Source organism: Heloderma suspectum, chromosome 12, assembly GCF_057233095.1.
Source record: "Heloderma suspectum isolate Gila_16-S chromosome 12, 16-S_ref, whole genome shotgun sequence".
NCBI lineage: Eukaryota > Metazoa > Chordata > Lepidosauria > Squamata > Helodermatidae > Heloderma > Heloderma suspectum.
This window is the reverse complement of record NC_139469.1, coordinates 15,358,441-15,382,617: the sequence shown is the minus strand read 5'-3', so window position 1 is coordinate 15,382,617 and position 24,177 is coordinate 15,358,441. Positions and strand designations below refer to the sequence as shown.

The following is a 24,177-nucleotide window of genomic DNA, read 5'->3' as shown; positions in this document are numbered from 1 at the left end:
TTAAAGCCGTCTAAACTAGTGGGCATCACTGCATCTTGTGACAGCAGATTCTATAAGATAACGATGCACTGTTCCTGTCCCGGTCCTGCCGTATAACTTTCACTGGTGTTCATTGGAAGTCTGCTTTTGTGCACCAAATGATTTGAGCATTGTAACCATTTCCTGAGGGGCAGCCATGGTAGTCTACTACAGCAAAAACAAAGAGTCCTGGGGCATCTTAGGGAGCAATCCTATGGCCACTAGACAGTGGCTAGACGGCCATAGGATACGCTGTTTTCCAGGAACCTCCCTCCCCCCGCTTCAGCCCTGCCTTGGAGGCAGCACAAAACAGCCCCATCCTCCACACTCGTAAGAGGAGTGCGGAGCAGCCGGAAAGGGGTGTGGCTGGGGGCGTTCCAGGGCAGGGAGAGCATAGCTGCGTGTACGACACATGGAATGTGTCGTACAGCGGCCTCCCTCCCCACTCCGTGCTCCTACAGCTAGACAGCTGCAATCGGCTGTCTAGCTGAAAAAGCAGGGCAGGAGGCGTGTGGAGGGAATGATCCCCTCCGTGCTTCTCCTGCCCTGCTTTGGATAGGCAGTCGCCTCTGAGTTCGGAGGCAGCCACCTATCTAGTTAGGATTGCACCCTTAAAGACTAATAGATTCATTCTGGCATATGCTCTGATGGACTGTAGCCCACTTGCCAGCAACTGCACTGTGACCGCCTTCTGTTAATAACATCATTGTCACTTTCAGCATTTAATTTCCGTCTGACATCACTGTTTCTGATTCTTCCCACCTGCCCAGCCGCTATAGATACTATATAAAAACCAGGAATTCTCCGTAATATTCCATTCATCTGATGATGTGGTCTGTAGTCCACGAAAGCTTACACCAGAATACATTTTTGGTCTTTAAGGTGCCACAAGACCTTGTTTTTGAGAATTGCAGTCATTTTGGGATACACTACAGTGTTTTTTTTTTCTGTAGCCTTTGGTCACTGTTGAAAACAAGTTACTAGTTCAGTATTAGACTGCAGGTAATCCTGTACCCAGGCACCTCTGAGCTCCTCTCCACAGGTCTTCTGAGGAAAGGTATGGCAGACAGTCAACTTTTATTGTCAACTTCAAGCTGAGAGCAAAGCTGCTAATACTTCAGTTTTCTGTAGCCATTGAGCTCTCAACAATTAGTTTCTGCTCTCCTTGAAAAATCATGCAAATATTGGTGGTTAATGTGTCATTCTGATTTTATAACACACTCAGCCCTGAAGAAGCAGAGAGTATCGCTTTCCATTTTCTTCAGAAGTTTCCGAAGAAAAGGGCAGTTGGAAAAGAGGATTCAAGGGAGATCCAGTAAATGATCTAGGGCAGCCTTCCCCCACATGGTGCCTTCCAGATGTTCTGGGCTACATCTCCCATAATCCCTTACCATTGGCTATGCTGGCTGGGACTGATGGGAGTTGTAGTCCCAAACACCTTTAGGGCACCAGTTTGTGCGAAGACGGATCTAGAGATTAATATTATTATTGAGAGGTAAGTATAGTTCAAGATTAATTGTTTGCCACTGAAAATGATTATTTAAAAAAGAGACAGAATGAGCAGAAAGATGAATATTTTACCAAAGTTGGGTATGAATGTTCTTTTTTATTTAAAAAAAACTACACTGCCTTTTCAGTCAGAGCTTCCTTAAGGCAGTTTACAAGGTAAAATTGTAATACAGATGGTTTGCTTTTGTATTTTGTTGTGTAGAAATACAAGTTATAGAAGGCAGATCTTATTGTGACAATCTCTCATCTCGAAAAATGCTGTCCCTTTAAGCGCAGTTAAGTGGTTGCGCAGTGGATACTGTCTGAGGGGGAGAGTCATTTAAGGCGCAGTCCTATATGCCTTATGTTGTATATATGTTGTCTCTATGCGTGCTGTCTGTTTATATGTTTTTATGTAAATGCTGTCACTCTTTGTATAATGTATTTTTAATGGTTTTTAATCTTTGTAAACTGCCCAGAGAGTTTTGGCTATGGGGTGGCATAGAAACATAAAACAGAACAATAACAGTAATAAGCATGTTTAGGCAGAAAAAAGTCCTACAGATCCTAGCGTTCCCCAACCAGCACAGCCAGTTAGATTAGACTAGTTATGGAAGATTTCCCTTTCTGTGTACCCTCGTGAATTCTTAAGCAAAGATATGGCTCTTGGGTGAATGAGGCTGCAATCCTATACCAACATACTTCTGAGCAGACATATATAGGATTTTGCTGCGAGTCTGCAGCGTGTCCAAGGGTTTCTTCCTAAATGACGCCTTGTGTCTTTCTGTTTTGTTCCTACAGGTGGATTGGAATTCTAGTTTTGTATTCTGCACACAAAGGGCAGTTTAACTGTGCTGGAGGGGGGTTGTTGCACAGCTACCTTCTCATCCTCCTTATTCTCCTGGCAGCCATAATATGTGCTTTATCTTCCATTTTATATATCAGCATGCAAGGTAAATGGCATTCTACATTATGCTATTTTTAACTGCTCTCAAATTGCCAATAATAGACTCGGCATCCAGCAGCACTGCTGCAAATATAAAATGCATAGATGAGGCTGTACCCAATGTTGGTCTTAGATACCATTCATTTCAATGGGTCTACTCTAAGTAGGGCTAACATTGGCTACAACCCAGAGGCTTCTAGGTAGTGAGCTGCTTGCAGGCAGCTGTTTCAGTTTAATTGTATTGTACAGCACCTAGTATGAACTTGAGCACACTCCGGTAGAGAGCGGAGGACAGGAAGGCCTGGCATGCTATGGTCCATGGGATCATGAAGAGTCGGACACGATTGAACGACTGAACAACAACAACGGCACCCAGTAAATAATAATCAATATATTTGCAGCAGTTAATGATCAATTAGTAACAATGCTTTGCCCCAGCAAGACTATAAATCTCATCTTTAAAGCCCCCATCTTCCAAGTTCCTGTCAAATAAATCACTTTTTATAAGAGAGAATAATACAATAAAATTGATATATATGTTATAACAATGTAGTAATCATTATTACATCTGTATTACAGCCTCTATTCTGTGGTCCCTGGGACAGCATCCTAAGGACCATAGGATAGATTGGAATTCTGTCTCCATGGTGGGAAACAGAGCTCTGACTTCAGAAGAGGAGACCTGTTCTCGAATCCTCCCTTCCCTGCCCCTCTGGAAAGATTCACACACCATTGTATAGCGAAGCTAGGGCTCAAACAGACGCAGCGCCGGCACTTTTTTAATTAGTCAGGATGCTGACATCATATTCTGCCCCATACCACACCGACTTCCCTGTTTCCTCTGGGCATATCTGCAGTCCTCACGGTAGCTGGGAGGGTATCAATTTTCTCAGCCACAATGTATTGTTCTCTGTTGTAAAGATCTTCACTTTAGCAGCCTGCACACAGCACTTTATTTTGACTCTCTGTGAAGTAAGGCCTTTTACTATTTAATTTCCTTTCTTGCTTTCTTCCTTTGCAAGTATTGACAATATGAAAATCTAGGTCACATTTTTATGTAGAAATGCCTTCTTTTTAAAAACCTCAAATTGTTTTATATAGCTGATGTATTTACTCTCTACAACTATACCTTTCAGGAACCATTTCCAATCCTGGGCCAAGGAAATCTCTTCCTAAATTGCTATACTTGCGTCTGGCCCTTTACTTGCCAGAGCTGGTCTGGGCTGTTGTAGGAGCCATATGGGTATCGGACCGTGGAGTAAATTGTGAAAGGACGATGATAAATGCCATATTTGGAACAGTTATTGCCAGGTAAGGATTTTTTTTTTTAAAAAAATAATTAATTCGTTCATTTTTGTATATTGTCCAATAGCTAAAGTTCTCAGGGCAGTTCATAAAAAGTAAAATCCTAAAATTCAGCATTATAAAACATCATATAAATCCTTTTAAAGTTTGTTTTTTTTATCTAGGTATTTATTCAATTCATATCCCACCTGTATACAAAATACTCTAGGCAGCATACAAAGTTAAAAACTAATTAAACAAAAGAATCAACAATAAAAACAATACAGCATCAAACCAGTATATAACCATCAGTGAAAAGGAATAAGAATTCTAAAAAGGGAAGTCCTGTCAGAATAATGGAGTATTTAATTCCCGTTTAAAAACATTCAAAGAGGTCAGCAGATGCATTTCAACGGGCAGGTCATTCCACAGCTTAGGGGCAGCAAAGGAAAACAGAATACATCCAAAGGAAAAGCCAGCACCAGTGTAAAGATCTAAAAACAGAGTAACTTAAAAACAAAACTGAAGAACTAAAAAGCCTGGGAAAATAGAAAGGTCTTCACCTGGCACAAAAAGAGTACAACATAGGCAACAGGTGAGGGAGGGCATTCTCTGGGGAGGGCATTCCACAACTGGGGTGCCACCATGGAAAAGGCCCCCAGTTCTGGCTACATAAGCAATGGCACTGACTGAACGAACATTAGAAACAGAGGGTGCCTTGGCAGAAAGGGGTTATAGAAATGTATCTAATAATAATAATCAGCATGTGTTTCCTGGCCAGGCTTCCATTCACCACTGATCTCTGATTAAAAGTTCCAGAAGAGACCCCCTAAAGCACAGGCATTAAGCCAGTTGTAAACTCTGTTGTTTTGCTCACACCACTATCTGTCACTTGCCAGGTTTTCGACTTGCCAGAACCAGGGATTTCTTAGCACAGCTTTCTAGAAAACATGTGAATTGAGTTATTCTAAGTGGAATGTCAGGAGGGATGCCCCGATTGACCTGCATTTATGCAATTTCTCCTCTGTTCTCCTTGGCAGCTGGGTTATCATCGTCTTCACCATCGTGGCTATTGTGATAGTCTTTGATCCGCTTGGCGGGAGGAAGAAGGTGTACGTTGTTGATCGCGCCAACTGCAACCTGGAGAGCAGTCAATCGGGGCAGCTGTTCTACAGTGTCAAGAGGACGGCAACCCGAGTGTGGGAAAAAAGAATCCGGTTGCTGTGCTGTTGCATTGTGCAAGACGACGACCACCGCGTGGCTTTTACAAGCATTGCAGAGCTTTTCCGCACCTACTTCTCAGTAAGAAGGAACTGCTTGGTTCCCCCCCACCTTTTTCTTTGTATATACTCCCTGGTTCTCCTCTCGCTGGATTGTTATCAGCTGAACTGTCGTTGTTGTTATTTATTACATGTCTATACCAGCCAATAGCCAGAGCTCTCTGGGTGGTTTACATTGATTAAAAACATTAAAAATACAATATACAGAGATTAAAAACTATTTACATAAAAACACATCAACAGACAATATATACAAAAGAAACATATCTCAAAAACAACCATAACCATAAGACATTCCAGGATTGATTAAATACTTATCATATACTGCCGAATGCCTGGGAGAACAGAAAGGTCTTAACCTGGTGCTGAAAATATAACACTGTCTAAATCACTATTTAAAACATAGTTAAAGTACTCTCTTCCCCACCCTTGAACAGTATATCTCTTATATAAATTCTGTAACTTTATGAAAAGTAGCAAACAAAAGATATGTTTTCATTTGGGCCATAGATAAGTCTTACTGCAATGTATTTTGCATATGTAACCTGTGTCTTAAGATTCATTCGTTCACCTGTGGCTCTTTAAAGGAGCATTGTTTTATCTCTGATTGTCACTCTGAGATTTTAAAGAACCTGGAGCAACTATTTCCCAGCCCACCGTGTAGAAAGATAAATGCTGGGCCTTGTCTGTAAACTTGAGAGATTATTCACATCTTTTTACATGGCTACCCTGTACAGTAAACAAAAGAATCTTAAAGCTGCCCACATATGCAGACATTCTTTCCTTCCCTTATCTAAAACTAATATTGTTGCTGTGTGAGTTTATATCAGACGTGCAGAACTCCAGCCCATGGTTCTAATCCCAGTCTGGCCTGTGAGGACCCCTGGAGGGATCCCCTGCACTGTTGTCCAGTCACCGTCTTCTTCTGTGCTTTTCTGAATCCCGGCTAGGGCCGGCTCAGTTCTATAACATGCAACCAAGGTATCAGAGTTCATTAGATTCTAAAGTCAGGAGTGTGTCTTTAAAATTATATCCCTTCCCCTTGCACTGCCCACCCCTCTGCACTGTCAATACCCTGCTCTGTTTTATTTTTTTCTTATCTTCCTTTCCCTTTCAAATTCCCCCTTTCCTTTTCCCTTATTCCCCATTCTTTTGTTTTCTTTCTTAAAAATATGGTACCATACTAAGCAAATTAGCAGATGTGAAAGCAATAACTGTAAACAGTTTAATATGTAAGACACAGAACTTGACACATGTCAGCGAACTGAAGGGGAGGGAAACATGAGAAGTGGGGGCTTATTGTTATATGACTTGTTTCTCTTTGCAGGACACAGATTTAGTGCCTAGTGATATTGCAGCAGGCCTGACTCTGCTTCACCAAGAGCAAGATAAGGTAGAAAATTGCCCTAAAGATCCTGAAGAAGTTCTTACACAGTCACCATCATCTCCTGTGGTGAGCCCCTCTGGTTTTATTTACTTGATTTACTTACTTAATTTATTACATTTCTATACCGCCCAGTAGCCAAAGCTCTCTGGGCAGTTCACAACAGTGAAAACCAGAAAATACAGCAACATGATAAAACATAATATGAAACTTTTTTAAAAGTTTCAAACTACAGTATAAAACCAGAGTAAAAATTAGCCCATATAAAGTTCTAAAAATAGACTAACATATTTAAAACAATAGAAACTGAAGAACTAAAATGCCTGGGAGAATAAAAAGGTCTTCACCTGTTATCAAAAAGGCTACAATGTAGGTGCCAGGTGAGCCTCTCTGGGGAGGGCATTCTATGACAGGAGCACCACCACTGAAAAGGCCCTCTCCTTAGCAGACACCTGCCTCACTTCAAAACTACACTACATTAGGGACAATTTCTTGACTCCGTTGATGTTCTTTGTACCAGAAATGAATGACTGGCTGATATAAACTGCTCTTTCTTTCTTTCTTTCTTTCCTTCCTTCCTTCCTTCCTTCCTTCCTTCCTTCCTTCTTTCCCTCACTCTCGCTCTCTTTTCTGTTTCCCAGGTGAATGATTTGGATGAAGAATTAGAAAATGCTGCTCATTATATGAAGTTTGCTGCAGCTGCTTATGGCTGGCCCTACTACATAATGACGAATCCTTTTACAGCGCTCTGTAAGCTTAAAGGGGACTGGTAGGTTTGCTCACAATCTAAAAAAAATGAATAAATTGGATGTTTTACATTTTTGTGTGTTAACATAAATATTAAGTACAGCAGCTTAATATTTGCTGAGGAAATTGCTACATGCAATATGGCATTTGAGAATGGTGTAGCTGTGGATTAGGCTGCTGGAAACTTTTTTCCATAATTCAGTATAAGAAACATTTCAGAGAGCCAGTGTGGTGCAGTGATTAGAGTGTTGGACGGGGACTTGGGAGATCTGGGTTCTAGTCCCCACTTGGCCATGAAGCCCACTGGGTGACTTTGGGCCGGTGACTGACTCTCAGCCTAACCTACCTAACAGGGTTGTTGTGAGGATAAAATGGAGAGGAGGAGGAGCATGTAAGCTGCCTTGGGTTTCTTGCAAGAGGAAAAAAGGTGGGATATAAATGTAACAATACATTAAATAATAAAAAAAACAATTTTTAAAATGAATAGCTTTTCTATATCTTAAAAAGCTTGGGTACAAAGAATAATAATCTTTCTTAAAATACATAGGTAATATTGAACAGAGATGAAAAATATACCTATTAAATCATTTCCAAGTTTATGGCAAGAGGAAGGTATTCATTTTAAAAAGCTGAATTATGAATGATGGAAAGTAGATAGAAGAAATATCTATAACATGTTCATTGATTGCTTTCTACAGAAAAACTACTGCTACTCTTGCAAAGTTACTTCTCACTTTTGTCTTCTAGAAGGGAATAATTTGGTGAAGTAATGTGGACAAAGCTGCAATCCTATATACACTTATCAGGGAGTAAGTTCTATTGAACTCAGTGGGGCTTACTTTTGAGTAGTCATGTATAGGATTGCACTGTAATTCTTTCCTCCTTAGGGCCACTTCCTACCCTGCATTATAACTTAATAATAGAAGGCATCCTTTATAGGTTACTCCTCTGTCTGAAAAGATAATGTGAGAAGGGTGGATACACATTAAACTAGGTTCTGTGGTCACTGGTGTCTATGCCAGTCTTTAAAAAAAATCCATTGGGCTGGATCCATATTTAGCCATACTTAGAGCAGGCGCATTGAAAATCAGTGGGACTCTCTAGTCGTGACTAATTTAAATCCCATTGATTTCAATGGGTCTGCTCTAAACATGACTAAAACTGGATCCAATCCACTGACTTTTGTTAAAGATGCATGTTAAGAAGTGTAGTTAATATGGGAAGAATTGACCCCAGTAGAGCCAAAAACAAAACAGAAACAACTTGGGTGGATATTCCAGGTTATAGATGTTCATGTCTTTCTGTGGCTAAGAAACATCTGTGCCATAAGGTGCAATCTGTGCATGTTCAGACATAAAAAAGTCCTACAACTCCCAGAATTCCCCAGCCAGTATAGCTGGCTGGGAAATTCCAGGTGTTGTAGAACTTCTTTTCTGTCTCAATATGCATAGGTTTGTGCCTTTACTTGTGTGTATTAACTGCATCTTTACTACATGTGATACCAAATTATAACTGAAATTTGGGAAGGTCAGTATATTGCTTTGGATCCAGATTTAGTCCTGCTTGGAATAGATCTATTGAATTCAATGGGACTTATGCTAACCATGAACGACGTGCCTCATTGATTTCAGTGGGTCTTCTCTAAGCATGACTAAATCTGAGACCAACCCATAGATGTTGCTGCTAACCTGCCTGCATCCTTCTCCTGTGTCAGTTTACCCAATCAGACTGATATGGGCAATATCTTTGGGCTGGTCGGGCATTTGACAGTTCTTTGGGGCTGATTCAGACACCTGACTGTTCTTTCACGTTAGCGTGATTTAAGATGAAGGAGGGGGTTGCCAAAATGTGCGTGTGTGTGCATGTCCACACTGAAGTGTTAGATACTGGTTTACTGTATCAATATCATATTCTATATGTGTATGCTGCTTGGAGGAAATTTAACTGGTCTGAATATTGCATTTTCTTCTCCCGATTTTTAAGTTGTAGAAGCAGCCCAACAGAGACGGATATTGTTGGCAGCGACCGTCTTAACATGCATTTTGGATCCATCTTAAAAATAACAGGGCTGCAATATAGAGACTTTATTCACATCAGCTTTCACAATAAAGTAAGCCTTTTGAACAAAACATCCAGCAAGTTCATTCTCAGTTTTCTTCGTTCTGGGGACAAAAGGCGTTTTCCTGTTAGGGCTTTCCTGTGAGTGGCTTGACCAAACCAGAGCTTCTGCAAAATGTTCCAAAACAGAAAATGTAGTCCTTAGCAGGCGACAGGGTTGAAGCGATGCTGCTCTTGTAGTGTGAAGGCCGTCTCTTCTTAAAATTATAACATAGGCAGCAGGAAACAAAATTCTTTCAAAATACAGAAACTCAAGGGTCATCCATCAGAACTGGATACAGGACATGTTTAAGACGTACCGTGTCAACATAATGTATATTTAGCATGTAGAACCTGTTGGATAATCTGATGACTACTAGCATAAATGGCTTTTTTAAAAGGGTCCCATAACTATGTAGATGAGTCCATCAGTAGCTATTGGACCATGGTGAGATAATCACCAGCATATGGTAGTTTGAAATATTCTAGTAAGAAAGAGGTGCACAGTCTGCAGGCTGCATGTGGGCCCTGTCGCCTGGTGTGGCACCCACTGAAATTTGCAGCAGCGGTAAAAAGAATTGATGGTTTGCCAATGAATTTTAGCAGGAAACCAATACAGAAGGGTAAAAAGGACAAATTTAGCTTGAAAGTAAGCTTGTCCATTATACCTTTTCATAGCGATTTGCTGCTGAACAAATTGCTGATTATTCTTATTTTTTTGCCACTGCTGATAAGAATGCTGCCCTTGGGAGGGTCTGGCATTTGAAAGTGTCCCCTAGACATCCTCCCCCCAAAGTTACCCATTCTGTTGTTACAGGGGTGGGCATTTCCCTGCTTACAAACCTTCCAGGGGTATTTGGTTAACCCCTGCCAGAGGTCTCAGCACTGATCTAACTGGACTGTTCGTATGAGCCAGCATGAAAAATCTCATGCTTTTTCTAACATACTTCTTGTGTTTTCAGATTTTTGAGATACCATTCTTTGTCGCATTGGATCACAAAAAAGAAGCTATTGTAGTAGCTGTGAGAGGAACCTTGTCATTTGAGGTAGTACTACTTCATATGGCTTGTTCTGTTTTGTTATTTACTACTTGGTATGGATATTTGCTGGTGAAGACTCATAAAAACTGAATGTGAAATAATGGCTGGGTTCACACAACACGCTAACCCACATTAAGTGGTTGAGTGTGGGTTGTTTGTTGAACCGTGGGTTCACGTGTTGTCTGAACCCAGGACATTTTCCTCAGGGTGGCTTGTGAATCATGTAGTGTGGGTTATTTTTCTTGAACGAGCCATCTTGAGAACCCATCGTTTGTTGTTCGGTTGTTCATGGTGATTAACAAGCCATGCTGCATGGTTGACAAGCCACTCTGCGGAAAATGCCCTGTGTTTGGACAACACGCTAACCCATGGTTCAACAAACAACACACGGTTCAACAACAATCCACACTCAACTACGGAGTGTGGATTAGCATGTTGTGTGAACCCAGAGATTGACTTGGGGATCTAGATGGGACTTTAGTACAGCCTTCCCCAACCTGGTACCCTCCGGGTGTGTTGGAGTACAACTCCCATCATCCCTAGGCTCACAATGGGAGGAAAACATTTAAGCCAGCTCTTAGGCTGGTCTGTATTCCCCACCCCACCCCACGTTGGGAGCGCAGCAGAGGGCTGGGAGGATTTTGAGTACTTCATTTCCAGAGCCTCCTCTGCTCTCCCATACCGTGCCCCCAATCCGACCCCTTTCCACCCTCTCTGGGGTTGGAGCTCTGTCTCCAACCTTAGGGGGAAGGTCTGGTCATTCCTATTGCCTCCTATCTAAGGATAGCAACTTTATTGGGATTGCTTTAGATGTTAAGGCACATATCAATGAACCTGCCTCCAAGAATATCTTGATTTTAAGACCCTCTACCTTCTAATGTCAAATGGTGTCAACTGTGAGAAGATGTTCCTTATACTGGCGGTGTTTCTGATAAACCTGGCAGGCAGTGAAAATGCTTAACCTGTATTTCACTTATTTTGCCTTCAGGATATCCTCACAGATCTCTCAGCAGATTGTGAGCACTTAACTCTAGAAGATGTCCTGGAAAATGGTCTTGTACATAAGGTCGGCAAGTATTTCTAGAACAGTTTTTTATTGACCTGATAAACCAAACCTGAATGTTCTTGAGTGAAACAGAACAGTACTGGAAAAACTGCTGATATGGCTGGCATTTTCTCCCTTCTAGCTTAAGGGCCAGTAACTTGAAAACTAGCAGGGAGATGGAGGACCCTGTGTACAGCCTCACTAGTGCTGCCATGTCTAACATCGGTTTGTTTTTAAAATACTTACATCACACCTTTCTGTCCTAAAATAGGACCCTCAAGCCAGCTAATAAACATTATAAAACCAATAATCAATAAAACAAAAAATAGAGACAAAACAAGGGAGCAGCGTCAATGAAACTTTGCAGATATTGAATCATCCAAGCGTGCCTGATGAAAAAGAACATGTGTGGAAGATTGACTGTAGCTGATACTTTAATTGTTCAGGCACAGAAAAAGAGAGCCAAGCAGATTTCGTAGGGCAGTGAGTTCAACAGCCAGGGTGCCACAACCAAGAGGGCACACTCCCAGCAATCTCAAGGCAGCTCAGATGGCATTGGAACACAGAACAGGGCACCTCTGAACACCAAACTGTTCAGGCACGATCATGTGAGTGGAGCTGGTTTGGGGACCTAGATATCTAGGTCCCCAAACCAGCACCTTTGACAGCCCTCCACTGGCAGGGGAGAGTAACATTGCAGACAGTTTAGGAGCAACTTTGGAGAATGAAGCGAGGGATGTTGGCCACCCTCTAAGGCTTAGAGCAGCCTTTCCCGACTTGGTGCCCTCCAGACGTTTTGGACTACAACTCCCAGATTCCTGAGCACTGGCAGTGCCCGCTAAGACTGATGGGGAGCTGGATGTCCAGAACACCTGGAGACATTAAGTTGGGGAAGGGTGGCTTAAAGTCTAAGCCAGAGGTTGGCAAAAACCAAAGCACCCTCCAGATGTTTTGGATTACACGTCTCATCAGCGCCAGCCAGTCTGGCCAATGGCTAGGGATTATGGGAGCTGTAGTCCAAACCATCTGGAGGGCACTTGGTTTTACCTACCCTTGGTCTAAGCAGTTATTTACACAACTGTGTTCTAGGTACTGCAAACAGAGTTTTCAAATGCAAATACTATTTGTGTCAACTTAACATTCTGTCTCCTAGGGGATAACCCAGGCGGCTAATTACATTTACAGAAGACTAATAAATGATGGGATTTTGAACCAAGCCTTCACCATTGCTCCTGTAAGTTGTGACTTTCAAACTCTGGGTCCACTTTTTCCCTAGCAAGTTCTGATAGGACAATTAAGCTGCTCCTTCCATCAGGGCTTCTGTCTTCATTCTAGCGTTTTTCTTTTCTTTTTACTCTCTAGGAATATAAACTAGTGGTCGTTGGCCACAGCTTGGGAGGGGGAACCGCCTCCATCTTGGCCATCATGCTCAAAAATGCTTTCCCTGCCCTGAGATGTTATGCCTTCTCTCCACCAGGGGGTTTATTAAGGTAAATGGTGACAATTTTATATTTCCATTTAAGCAGAGAAATCCATTGAGAAATAGAATAGAGCCACAGCCGTTATCTGGCAGTTTAATTCTGGTTGCCAAGTGCTGGTCTGTTTAAAGCGAGGGGGGGTACCTGGGGCCTGGTGGCTAAATCTGCCCACCTGGGGCCCCATTCCAGCCCTCCAGGGTTCCCCAGAAGTTCACATCCCCTTCCCCTGGCCCCACTCCTTTCCTCCAACCACAGACTGTTTCCTGATTTCTGTGCAGTCTTCTTCCCATTCTAAAAAGATGATGATGATTATAATAATAATAGCATTTCTATACCGCCCCATAGCCGAGGCTCTCTGGGCGCTTTACAAAGATTAAAAACAGTAAATTACAGTAAAAAACATTAAAATACATGTAGGAGTTTAAAACCATTTACATAAAACACACAAACAACAGTATGCATGAAGACAACATATATCTGAAAACAACACTAAACAATCAGCCATAACCATAAGACAAATCCAGGACTGATTAAAAACTCATTGTATGCTGCCAAATGCCTGAGAAAAAAAAGAGATCTTAACCTGGCACCGATAACAATGCTGACGCCAAGCAGGCCTCGTCAGAGGATCATTCCACAGTTGGGGGGCTACCACTGAGAAGGCCCTCTCTCTTGTTGTTGCCTTCTGAGCCTCCCTCAGATGAGGCACCCAGAGGAGGGCTTTGGATGCTGAGCGTAGAGTACGGGAAGGTTAATGTCTCCTAAGCCTTAGTTACTGGCACTGTTTTGTGTCTTTGGCCCCGCCCACCACTGGGATGCAGCCCCCAAAAGCCTCTCTGAAACTGAATTTAGTCCTTGGTCTGAAAAAGGCTCCCCACCCCTGATTGAAAGTCTTGCACTTCTGGAAAGTGGTCTGATTATGCACAAATTATATATATATGTATGTATGTATGTATGTATGTGGCAGAAACCAAAACGTTTAGCTCTATTTTTTTAATTACTCTGTTGGTCTTTCATATATATTCTCAAAGAGATCATAGTAGTGCAAACAGCAGACATCTCGTGTATATTTTCCTGTGAGTATATTGTGTAACTATGCTCAGTGTAATCCACTCTTGTTTAAGGGTCTTCTCAGTCATATTGTGTGTGTTTCTTAAATTTGTTTAAAAAAAAAGGGGGGGGCAAACTTTTAAGAGGGCTCTTGCAGTCCATGTCTGTATTGGAAGTGTCAGTTTACTTGTTTTTTGTCTTTCTCCCCATCCCTTTAAGCAAATCACTTGCAGAATATACTAGGCAGTTTATCGTGTCGGTAATTGTTGGAAAAGATGTTGTTCCAAGGTAAGGATCCAACTTATCATGTAGTTCAACTTGAAACCCAATGAATTTGATGGATGACTTAAACGCTGCTTCCCCACCCCCTATCTTGTGTATCAAACAGGTTAAGTATGCCCAACATGGAAGATCTGAAGAGAAGGATCATTAGAATAGTTGCCAACTGTAACAGGCCTAAGGTAAAAAAACACACAGATGTATTGTGGCGGCTGATGTTTTCAAGCAGGGCTGGTTATCCAATCATTTCTCACACTTCTTAAATTTTGAAGTTACCCTTCTTAACTTCCTATTCTTTGTGCACCTCCTCAACCCAATAATCTGCAACATTTTATTTATTTGTTTGTTACATTTATATCCTGCGTTTTCCTCCAAGGAGCCCAAGGTGGCATACATGATCCTCCTCTCCTGTAAGGTATGTTAGGCTGAGAGTCGGTGACTGGCCCAAAGTCACCCTGTGAGCTTCATGGCCAAGTGGGGACAAGAACCCGGGTCTCTCAAGTCCAGGTCAAACACTCTAACCACTACACCACACCAGCTCTCATAGGTGAGTGTGTGTGGAGATTCCCATGCACAGGTGCATGCTGCTGCACATGAGGATCTGTGGAGTGCTAGTCCAACACCAGCTTTATGTATTTACTAAACTTATAAATAATTCATGCCCTAATCTTTTGTGGATAAGTAGAACAGGACCCCCTGGACACCCTCCTGCCAGGAACCTAGATAACTGCTTTTTACCAAGTCAAACCATGGGTCGATCCAGCTCAGTATTGTTGACACTGACGGGCAGCCTCTCTACAGGGTTCCAGGCAGGAATCTTTCCATGCCCTGCCTGGCGATGCCAGGGATTGAACCTCAGCAGCAGAGCCCGTGCTGTGCATTCAGAAGGTTCCAGGTTCAATCCCCGATGTCCCCAGTTAAAAAGATTAGGAAGTGATACCTTTTTCTGCCTGGGAGCCAGTGCCAGCCAGAGTAGATAATACTTGGCTAGATGGACAAGTAGCCAAGCCAGGTTTCTGTGTTCTTTGATACAGGCCGCCCATGGCGGTGTTTCAGAACAAAGCAGCAACTGTTCTCACATTCCCAAAATCAGATTGGGATGATGATGAGGCAGTAGTGACTACAGTCACTTCTACAGATTTGAAGGGAATTGGCCCGGGCCCTTGGCCAGGGAGCATTCAAGTCAGCCAAGACATAGGAACATAGGAAGCTGCCTTATACCAAATCAGCTATACATCAAGTCCATCTAGCCCAGTACTGTCGACACTGACTGGCAGCAATGGCTCTCCAGGGTTTCAGGCAGAATGCTGTCCTAACCCTTCCTGGAGATGCCAGGGGTCAAACCTGGGACCTTCTGCATGCAAAGCAGGGCCTCTACCACTGAGCTGTTGTGCCTTCCAACTCAGCTAGTGGAAGAAGGTTCCATCTGCCACAGGATCTTGGAATCATAGCGTTGGAAGGGGCCTACAAGACCATCGAGTCCAACCCCCTGCTCAATGCAGGAAGCCTGATTCCCAGGCAGTCTCCCATCCAAGTACTAACCAGGGGTGACCCTGCTTAGCTGCCGAGATCTTATCCTTCCCTGGAATTTTTTGCTTTCCCGCCTTCAGGTATCTGTGTCCCTTGCAAGGGGCAGGAACATAGGAAGCTGCCTTATACTAAGTAAGACCATTGGCCCATCTAGCCCAGTATTGTTGATACTGACTGGCAGCGGCTGTCCAGGGTTTCAGGCAGGATTCTTTCCTTGCCCTACCAGGAGAAGTGGGGGATAGAACCTGCGACCTTCTGCATGCAAAGCATGTGCTGTATCACACTGAGCTACAGCCCCTCCCATGGGCTTCCCCACAGTTTGAGAGCCACTATCCTAAGAAACATTCTAAAATATATGCCAGTGATGCCTTGTGCAAAGATGTTTACTTTGCATAAAGTTGCTCTGTTCTGAACCTGAATCTGCAGAACTTGGGTTGATTTGTGGTCCGTCCCCCCCTCCGCCTTTTGTCTGACTGTCTTTCTTGGAGTGATTTAGGAGTAAGAAATAAAGGCATGGCTAACGGGGAGTTAACCCATATATGTTCATGCCTTGATGCCTGTGATGCCTAAGTTACGATTCGCTTGTGTACAGATACAGCCTGGTGGCTACGGAAGCGTAGCAGTATTGTGAGAGGGCTCAAAATGAAAATGGGGTAGTGAAAGCATTTGGATTATTGAGAGCGCATGAGATCGAATGTAGAAAATTCAATCCCACATTGTCCCTGGTATCTCCAGACTAAAGAACCTTAGTGTTGCAGGGCTAGGAAAGATCTTCGGCAGATGCTGCTACTAGAAAGAATAGACTATATTGGACTCAATGGACCAATGGTCTAATAGTGCCTTTATATCCTATTCTTCAGTAATGGTGATTCTAGAAGGAGCCTTAAACTTGGTTAGGAGAAGGTACTAGTCAGGATCCAGTGAGCTGTGGTGCTAGTTCTATGAGCCCAGGGAAGCTTTAAACGTATTTTTCTCAAATAGTAGCCTGCTATGTTACGAGGTGGCACGCAGTGGCTTAGTGGTTAAGACGCTGAACTGCAGACTGGAAGGTCGGCAGGTCAGCAGTTCGAGACCCGAGTGCCGCGTGACGGAGTGAGCTCCCGTCTTCAGTCCCAGCTTCTGCCAACCTAGCAGTTCGAAAGCAAGAAATTGCAAGTCGATAAATAGGCACCGCCTCGGCGGGAAAGGTAACAGCGTTCCGTGCACCTCGGTGTTCAGTCATGCCGGCCACATGACCACAGAAGCATCTTCGGACAGCGCTGGCTCTTCAGCTTAGAAACGGGGATGAGCACCACACCCTAGAGTCGGACACGACTGGTTGGGGACACCTTTACCTTTTTATGTTACGAGGGGAGCTGTCAAAAGCTGCTTATGATATGGCATTGGAGCTGCATATTCAAAGACAAAGCATATTCCACTAAGCTAGCACAGAAGCCTAACTGTTGTTTGAGCCCAGGCCAGTAGTTTCATGATGGAATCCATCAAAGATGAATTGTCTTGAAGTTTCTCTTGACTTGCATTCAGGGGCTGGGGAGGCAAGAGGGATGGTGCAACGTAAGAACCGTGTGATCATAATTTTGGAATAGATCAGAATTAATGTGGGTGTAAAGCTTCTTTGTAATCCGTGTGCACAGATCACAAAGATCCCACTTAACCAGATGGCTTCACAATTTCTCATCTGCTTCCTTTGTGCCCTTCTTTTTCCCATTGTGTAGTACCAGATCTTGCTGCATGGATGTTGGTATGAAGTTTTTGGCGGAGAACCTGATAACTTCCCAACAGAACTGGATGGTAGAAACCAGAATGCTTTAACCCAGCCTCTACTAGCTGAAGAGAGCCTAATGGTTCATCCGTCACCTTCTTACACTACTCTAGATGACGACTCGCCTTTAAATTCTCCTCCTCAGTATCCTCACCTGTTTCTCCCAGGGAGAATCATCCATATTGTTGAAGAAAGCAGCACAAGAAGGTAAATCATTGACTCTTGTTATCAGTGCCAGTATTCCCTCTGTTGGTCTCTGTCACTTGAATCCATATTTTGCATTTAGGAAATGAATATTTTCAGCAAAGATTGGAATGATGAAAAGAGTATACAACTTCAGCACCATTTTAATATGTTAGCTGTTGCAGAAAAGGTCAGGATTGCGAGGGCGCAAAAGACAGGTGTTCTGTTGTATGAACAAGGCCTGGCCACTTTAAAAAGTCCTATTACATTTGGGATTTGAGCCTGTTCACCTCAACCATGTGATCTAGAAGTTTAAAAAAAATAAAGGTTTGTCGGAATTTCAAATCCTGCCGATGGCGCAGAAAGCATACACCTCTGCCTGGTTTTCCACTGAACTCCCCCCTTTCAATTTCCAACCCTCCTTTGTTTGCCTTTATTTCTGTTTGTGGATCTTGGGACTCGCATCACCAGATCTGACTAGTTTCTGCAAGAAGCTTAGTGGTTGCAATTATTTTGAATACTCAACTAGTTGGAACAGACATGCCTTGCCTACATGGCAGGCCACCTGTTCAAGATACCTAGTGTCTTATTCAAAAGTATTTTTATTTGTTAGTATTAAAACAAATGTAAACACCAAACCAGATTTAAGAACAGCAGCTTCTAAAAAACTCTTAAGAGAGCAGAATCAACCCACCCCATATTTTTTAAAAAAAAAGTTTAATGGAATAAAAATGCCTCTAATGGTACCAGAACTGTCTCACCTCCCTTTGGACGGAATTCCGTAGTTGGGGGCTGCTGCAAAAATGGCTCCAGTCCCATGTTCCCACCAACCTAGCCTCTTCCGGTGATAGGGCATGCAACCAGGACTTAGATGAAGACTAAGTTCTTATGGAGGGGCCGCGGTGGCTTAGTGGTTAAGACGCTGAACTGCAGACTGGAAGGTCGGCAGGTCAGCAGTTCGAGACCCGAGTGCCGCGTGACGGAGTGAGCTCCCATCTTCAGTCCCAGCTCCTGCCAACCTAGCAGTTCGAAAGCAAGAAATTGCAAGTAGATAAATACGTACCGCCTCGGCGGGAAAGGTAACAGCGTTCCGTGCACCTCAGTGTTCAGTCACGCCGGCCACATGACCACGGAAAGCGTCTTCGGACAGCGCTGGCTCTTCGGCTTAGAAACGGGGATGAGCACCGCACCCTAGAGTCGGACACGACTGGCTGGGGACACCTTTACCTTTACCTTTTTAAGTTCTTATGGGAGGAGGTGATTTAGATCTCCTGTCCCCAAGCTCTTTAAGACTTTATAGGTAAGACCCAGCACTTTGACTTGGGCCCAGATGCAAATTGGAAGCCAGTGCAATTGATACCATAGGGTATGTAAAATACACACCAGGAAGCAATCTGGCTGTAGCATTTTGCACCAGCTACAGTTTCTGAACAGTCTTAAGGGGCAGCCCCATGTTGCAGTAATCTAACTGGGAACTGATTAAGGTGTGTGGCACTTTGGCCAGATGCCAGTTTTCTCCAGAAAAGGGTACAACCAGCCAAAGGTGGGCAGCAGCACTCCTGGCCACAGCAGCCAGCTGAGCATCCAGCAGCAACGCTGCTGGATCTGCTCTCTGTAGTTACAGTGCCTCGACTGGAGAGGCAGAGTGCAATATAATCATTCAGGGTATGTAACAGTACTGTTTCTTACATGCCGTAATTGTGCATACTCTTTCCAGAACTTAGTTTTTTAACTGGTCATCTGTTTGACTTAAAGCAGAAAAGGAACTTTTTATTAAAAACAAAACCCAGACTGCTGACAGGACTGATGCCAAGAGCTGCTCTCTTCTTTACTGGGCTTTTGTTGTAGACAAACTGTCCCACATTTGCACTTGCAACAAAACCAATGCAACTTCCCTGTTTTTTGTTGGTCTCAAAACTAAATCTATTTTAGTAATAGCTGTCTTGAGCAGGGTGCTGTTAACCCCTCTTTTGCGTGGAGCATAAGTTATAAAGAACTATTCGCTGCTCTTGCCATTATTTTACAGTTGAAGAATATAAATGCGATTCTTACAGTGGTTTTCGAACTTCCTACCTTCAGGACACTCTTTTCACGTTGATGTGTGTGCTAATTAAACCCCAGTGTTTTGTGGAGGATTACAGGGTGTACGCACAGTTCATGCGGGGAACCAGCAAAATTGCTTTATGATTTATACCCTGTGCTTTCAGTGCTGCTGACATTCCTGGGACAATTTACAAAAAGGTAAAAATACAAAATTACGAATTCAAAACAATAGAGGGCGGAATCCAACACAGTCCTTACGCCCCCGCCTGTTCTTTCCCCTATTGATTCCCTTCTGCAAGAGGTGGGTCCCACTGATTCTGTTGTGCAAGCAGGACCTGCCACTTATGCAGGGGAGATTTAGCACTTCCTAGGGGAAGCTCCTAAAATGAGTGGAAACACTCATTTCTGGAAGGAGGCAGATTGGCAGAGCTCCCTTATGGGAGCCCCACCAACCTGCCTCCTTCCAGAAATGAGTGTTTCTGCTCATTTCAGGTTGCCCTGGAAGCATTAAATTGTCATTGTGCAAGCAGTGGGTCCCGCTTGTACAACGCAATCAGTGGGGCAGAAGAGAATCAGCGAGGCCGTCAGTGCCCTGTTGGATTCTGCCCAGTGTAACATCTGAAGCAGCAGCAGCAGAATACAGACGATAAAAACTCCAAACTGCATATTTTTCCCCAAGAGCTTACAAAGCATAAATGGCGTGTGGGTCTTCACTTAGTGCTAAAATGACAACAAAGTCTGTGCCAGGCAAACCTCCCAGGAAGAGGGAATGGCGCAAGCAGGCCGCCATCACTGTGAAGGCTGTCTCCATGGCTGCCACCTACTGAACCCCAGCTAGTAGGGATACCTGGAGAGAAGCTTTGGAGTTCTCCCTCAGTGCATGGATGTATGGGAGAAGGCAGTCTCCAAAACGAGTGCCCCGAGAATGCCCTGGATGCTCCCACACCTGCTGGGCAGCATCTTGCAGGTAGAAGACTGGTAATGGTAGACAAGCTGTCCTCCAGGGAACGCTGTCCGCCATTTACTGAGTTTTTAAAATTCACATTCCTTATATACTTCATGTGTCTGATGAAATGGACCCTAACCTACCATAATAAATGGTTAGCCATGAAGGGGATATAAAACTTTTTGGAATTTATATTATGCTGTCCTTTAAGGACCTTAGAAATGGAAGACAGACCAGTGACTGGCCCAGGGCTACAAAGAGAACAATCCTGTGTTCTCTGGGAGAGCCTTGGAGGAAAAGGAAAAGGGCATTCCGATGGGCAAGCAGGCTAGAGGCTAGGATACAAGAAATCCTATGGCTTCTCCAGCCCCGACCCAGAACACACCAGCACACCCTCTCTAGATGGGCTCAAAGGCCCGTCTAGAAGAAAAACGTTGCTCTGCATGACCTACAGGCAGCAGCCCAGCAGGATATTGGATATGTAGAAGGCTCCAAGGTCGGAGGCTTCCTTCTAAGGGCAGCCAGAGAACTAAGAAGAGATCTTAATGTAGGTTTCCCAGTCCAAGGCAGGCAGCTCTATCCATTGTGCCACACTGCCATTCTTGACACTGGAACCTGATAAGCTGTGTAGGAACACAATTTAGAAATGAAACCTTTAAGACATAAATGTATAGCCCTTTGACTGCTTATGTAAAACTATTTAGCACTTTAACCTGTCTGCCTACTAAGAATCAGACAGAGTGGGCTATCGATTTAAGTGTATTTTTTCTCACTACTTGCCTCCTTTTCACATTCATTTTTCTAAATGTCAGCCTTACAAACTTGAATAGGAAACTGAGCAGGGAGAATTAGTTACTGCGATTTCTAAAGATCAACTTCCTTTTCCTGTCCTATACAAGAGGATGTACCTGTTAATAGAAAATCCAAAACCACATACAGGGTTAGATGTGCTGACCAAACAAAACTTTTGAGAGCAAAAGTTAAGCACATGACTTTCATTTTTATAAAATTCTACTGAAATATGGTATTAACTGCTGTTTTTTTGTGAGGAAAACCCCCATTCTGGTTTTAAATTCAGATAATGGAAGTGTTGTGTTGATCTATTAAGGGAAAAATGCAGATCTAACAGCAATGTTGTTAATTAGGACCATGTAGAATGTCATCAAATAGTAAGCAAGGTTTTGAGTTCCCCAGAATTATCTTGGATGCTAAGCAAACTGAAGGGGGGGCAGAAGGCAAAAAGCTGGGCTTGATGTAAAAGTCCCCCAAGACTGTCATTTATAACACTCTTTGAGTGTACTCAGTGAAAAATAGAGTTCAAGTTGCACCAAGGGCTGCTGGGACAAAGAAAATGAAAAACTATTATAGCTGTGCAGGCAGTGCCATTCAGAGATAGGTTTATGCTTAGGTTTGAGACCAATATGGTGGTGGTCTGTCTTCTAAGAATATTTGTATAGTGATACCTAGTAAGTAAAGGTTTTCCTGCCTCCTGCTATGCTGAACTTTATCATGCATTTGCAGCGAGAGAAGTGTTTGAAATCGGTGTTGAAATAAAGGATGCAAGTACTCCATTGTCATGTTATCCTTTTGCAGGTGGTGCTCTTCAGATGTCAAATACAGTGCAGGCTGGTCAAAAGAAACTGCCTTTGGTAATATTTTAATAAGCCCCAAGATGATAACTGATCATATGCCAGAAATTGTCCTAAAAGCTCTCAACAGCTTGGCTCAAGCAAATGCGCATTGCCTTTCCTGTGGAGCCCGTGGAGACTCTTACACAAACGTTGTATAATCACAGGCCTGGGAGGACAGCAGCAATACCTATGGTTTTGGAGTGTTCCCGAGAGCAGCCCTTTTGTACTCAATATCATGCCTGAAGCAGAAGCTGGGGCAACGTCTTTGTAACTTCCAGGATGAACATATACTTCACGCTGCAGTGGTTCTTCTGGGCTACTCGATTCACTGGATCATCTCTCAGATTAGCTGCTTCACTTAAATGGAAGCAAGTGAACCAGTAATGGATTTTAACCAGTTATTTCAAAGATTCTCCAGAGTGGCAGCAGGAACTGCAAACGTGACTAGAGGAAGACAACAGTGGCTAGAGTGAGGGACCATAAAAGTCCAAATTTCAGGTCTAGCTGAGCCCCGTATGTGCCCTCCTAGAAGTAGCTATGTCCCCTCACATCCATGTTTCCCATAGCACAGCTGGTCATACCTCCTGAAGGTTTATAAAGTATTTGTAAAATTTTACAAGTAAAACCAACAAAAAATGACAGGAGAATTAAGTTGAAGAGACCTACACCACCAATGTGGATATACAAAGATGATGCCCAAGAGGTGAGCTGGACTTCACAGCCTACCGTTGCACTACCATTACTGTTGGAACTGTCTTGGTTTTCTTTCCTATTGAAGGAAGCTTGCATTTTAGATACCTTTTGTAGGCTTAAATGCTACTTGGGTACATGTGCAATACTTGTCTATTTTTGTTTACAGTTCTTCAGCCCTGCTGAATGTGCATTTAATTATAGAAGGGTTAAAATCCCTCTTCGTAATGATGGTAAGATTCTCCTCTGCCCTTTCTTCATTAGGACAACCCTGAAGGATCACATCATCTGGCTGTATAGCAAAACCTTTTGTTTCTTAGAATCACCTTCCTGTAATTTTGTATAGTTAAATTGACTGTACCACAAATAGCCCCAGGATGTTTATTTACTAAACACAAGTCCTTGCAATACCATTTTCTGATGGTAGTGGTGGTACTGGTACTGTTTCGTGATAGTCTTTTGGTCATAGGACTAGTTTCCATTTTTAAAAATGGAGACAAAAATGTCTTGAATGCATTACGTTCCTGTTTTACTGCTAGAAAAATGACACAAGCCCGAGAAAATTCATGTTATTAAAAAAAAAGACCTGTACCTTTGTTGTGGAAGTAATTGGATCCCTTATACCTGGCCACTCCTTTCCGCCCCTATGCACTGACTAACTCTTACATCAGAAAACTCTTACTCAGACAAGGAAGGGTTTATAATCTCACTCTTTCAGAAAGGCAGTTAACAATTCTAAGTATGTCAGCAGAAGCTGTGACACTAGAAAGACTTGACTCAGAAATGATTTTAGGGTGGTAGGGCAAGTGCTTTCCTTTCAAAACCAAAACCCAAATCTATGTAACATTAAACCCTATACTGTTAAATCACTTGCAAAGTGCCTTTCATTGGTATGGTACCAGTCTCCTGGCAGCCATACTTTAATGAATGGAACTTACAAACAAAATGTTTATGAAGTATTCCTGCTCAGGGTTCCAGCACATCCATTCTCCCTTCCTCTCCCCTGACAGTCAGCATTCTGTGCCCCTGGAGTATGCTCTGTGGTGCAGTGGACACACTGATGCCCACTGCCAGCTGCATTAACATATGGGATTTCTCCACTGATTTCTACAGGCTGCTCTCTATTTCTTCTTGGTGGACCTTTGAAAATGGTGTGAACCAGGACATAGCCAGGCAATGGGCTAATTCTTTACCATGTTGAAAGCAATATCCAACAGGTAATAAAAGTCAGTTTACAAAAGACCCAATCCAATTGT

The 24,177-nt window shown here is 43.1% G+C and overlaps 1 protein-coding gene across 13 annotated transcripts in view; it reads left to right on the top strand.

The window, feature by feature from the left end:
* DAGLB (diacylglycerol lipase beta) overlaps positions 1–24,138 on the top strand; it is a 30,167-nt gene extending 6,029 nt beyond the window's left edge. For 4 of the 13 annotated variants that reach the window (XM_084818461.1, XM_084818459.1, XM_084818462.1 and 1 more), the window contains exons 3-17: positions 1,244–1,513; positions 2,308–2,459; positions 3,589–3,763; positions 4,777–5,038; positions 6,344–6,469; positions 7,042–7,169; positions 9,131–9,257; positions 10,207–10,290; positions 11,273–11,350; positions 12,483–12,563; positions 12,692–12,819; positions 14,077–14,145; positions 14,246–14,318; positions 17,382–17,635; positions 22,194–24,138. In XM_084818461.1, the coding sequence (XP_084674587.1) occupies positions 1,377–1,513; positions 2,308–2,459; positions 3,589–3,763; positions 4,777–5,038; positions 6,344–6,469; positions 7,042–7,169; positions 9,131–9,257; positions 10,207–10,290; positions 11,273–11,350; positions 12,483–12,563; positions 12,692–12,819; positions 14,077–14,145; positions 14,246–14,318; positions 17,382–17,635; positions 22,194–22,389 (2,070 nt within the window). In that variant the 5' untranslated portion in view covers positions 1,244–1,376 and the 3' untranslated portion in view covers positions 22,390–24,138. Of the gene's footprint in view, positions 1–1,243; positions 1,514–2,307; positions 2,460–3,588; positions 3,764–4,776; positions 5,039–6,343; positions 6,470–7,041; positions 7,170–9,130; positions 9,258–10,206; positions 10,291–11,272; positions 11,351–12,482; positions 12,564–12,691; positions 12,820–14,076; positions 14,146–14,245; positions 14,319–17,381; positions 17,636–19,690; positions 19,853–22,193 lie in introns of all 13 variants that reach the window. The other 9 variants (XM_084818457.1, XM_084818455.1, XM_084818456.1 and 6 more) reach the window with 4 other exon arrangements.
* The last annotated feature ends 39 nt before the right edge of the window (positions 24,139–24,177 follow it).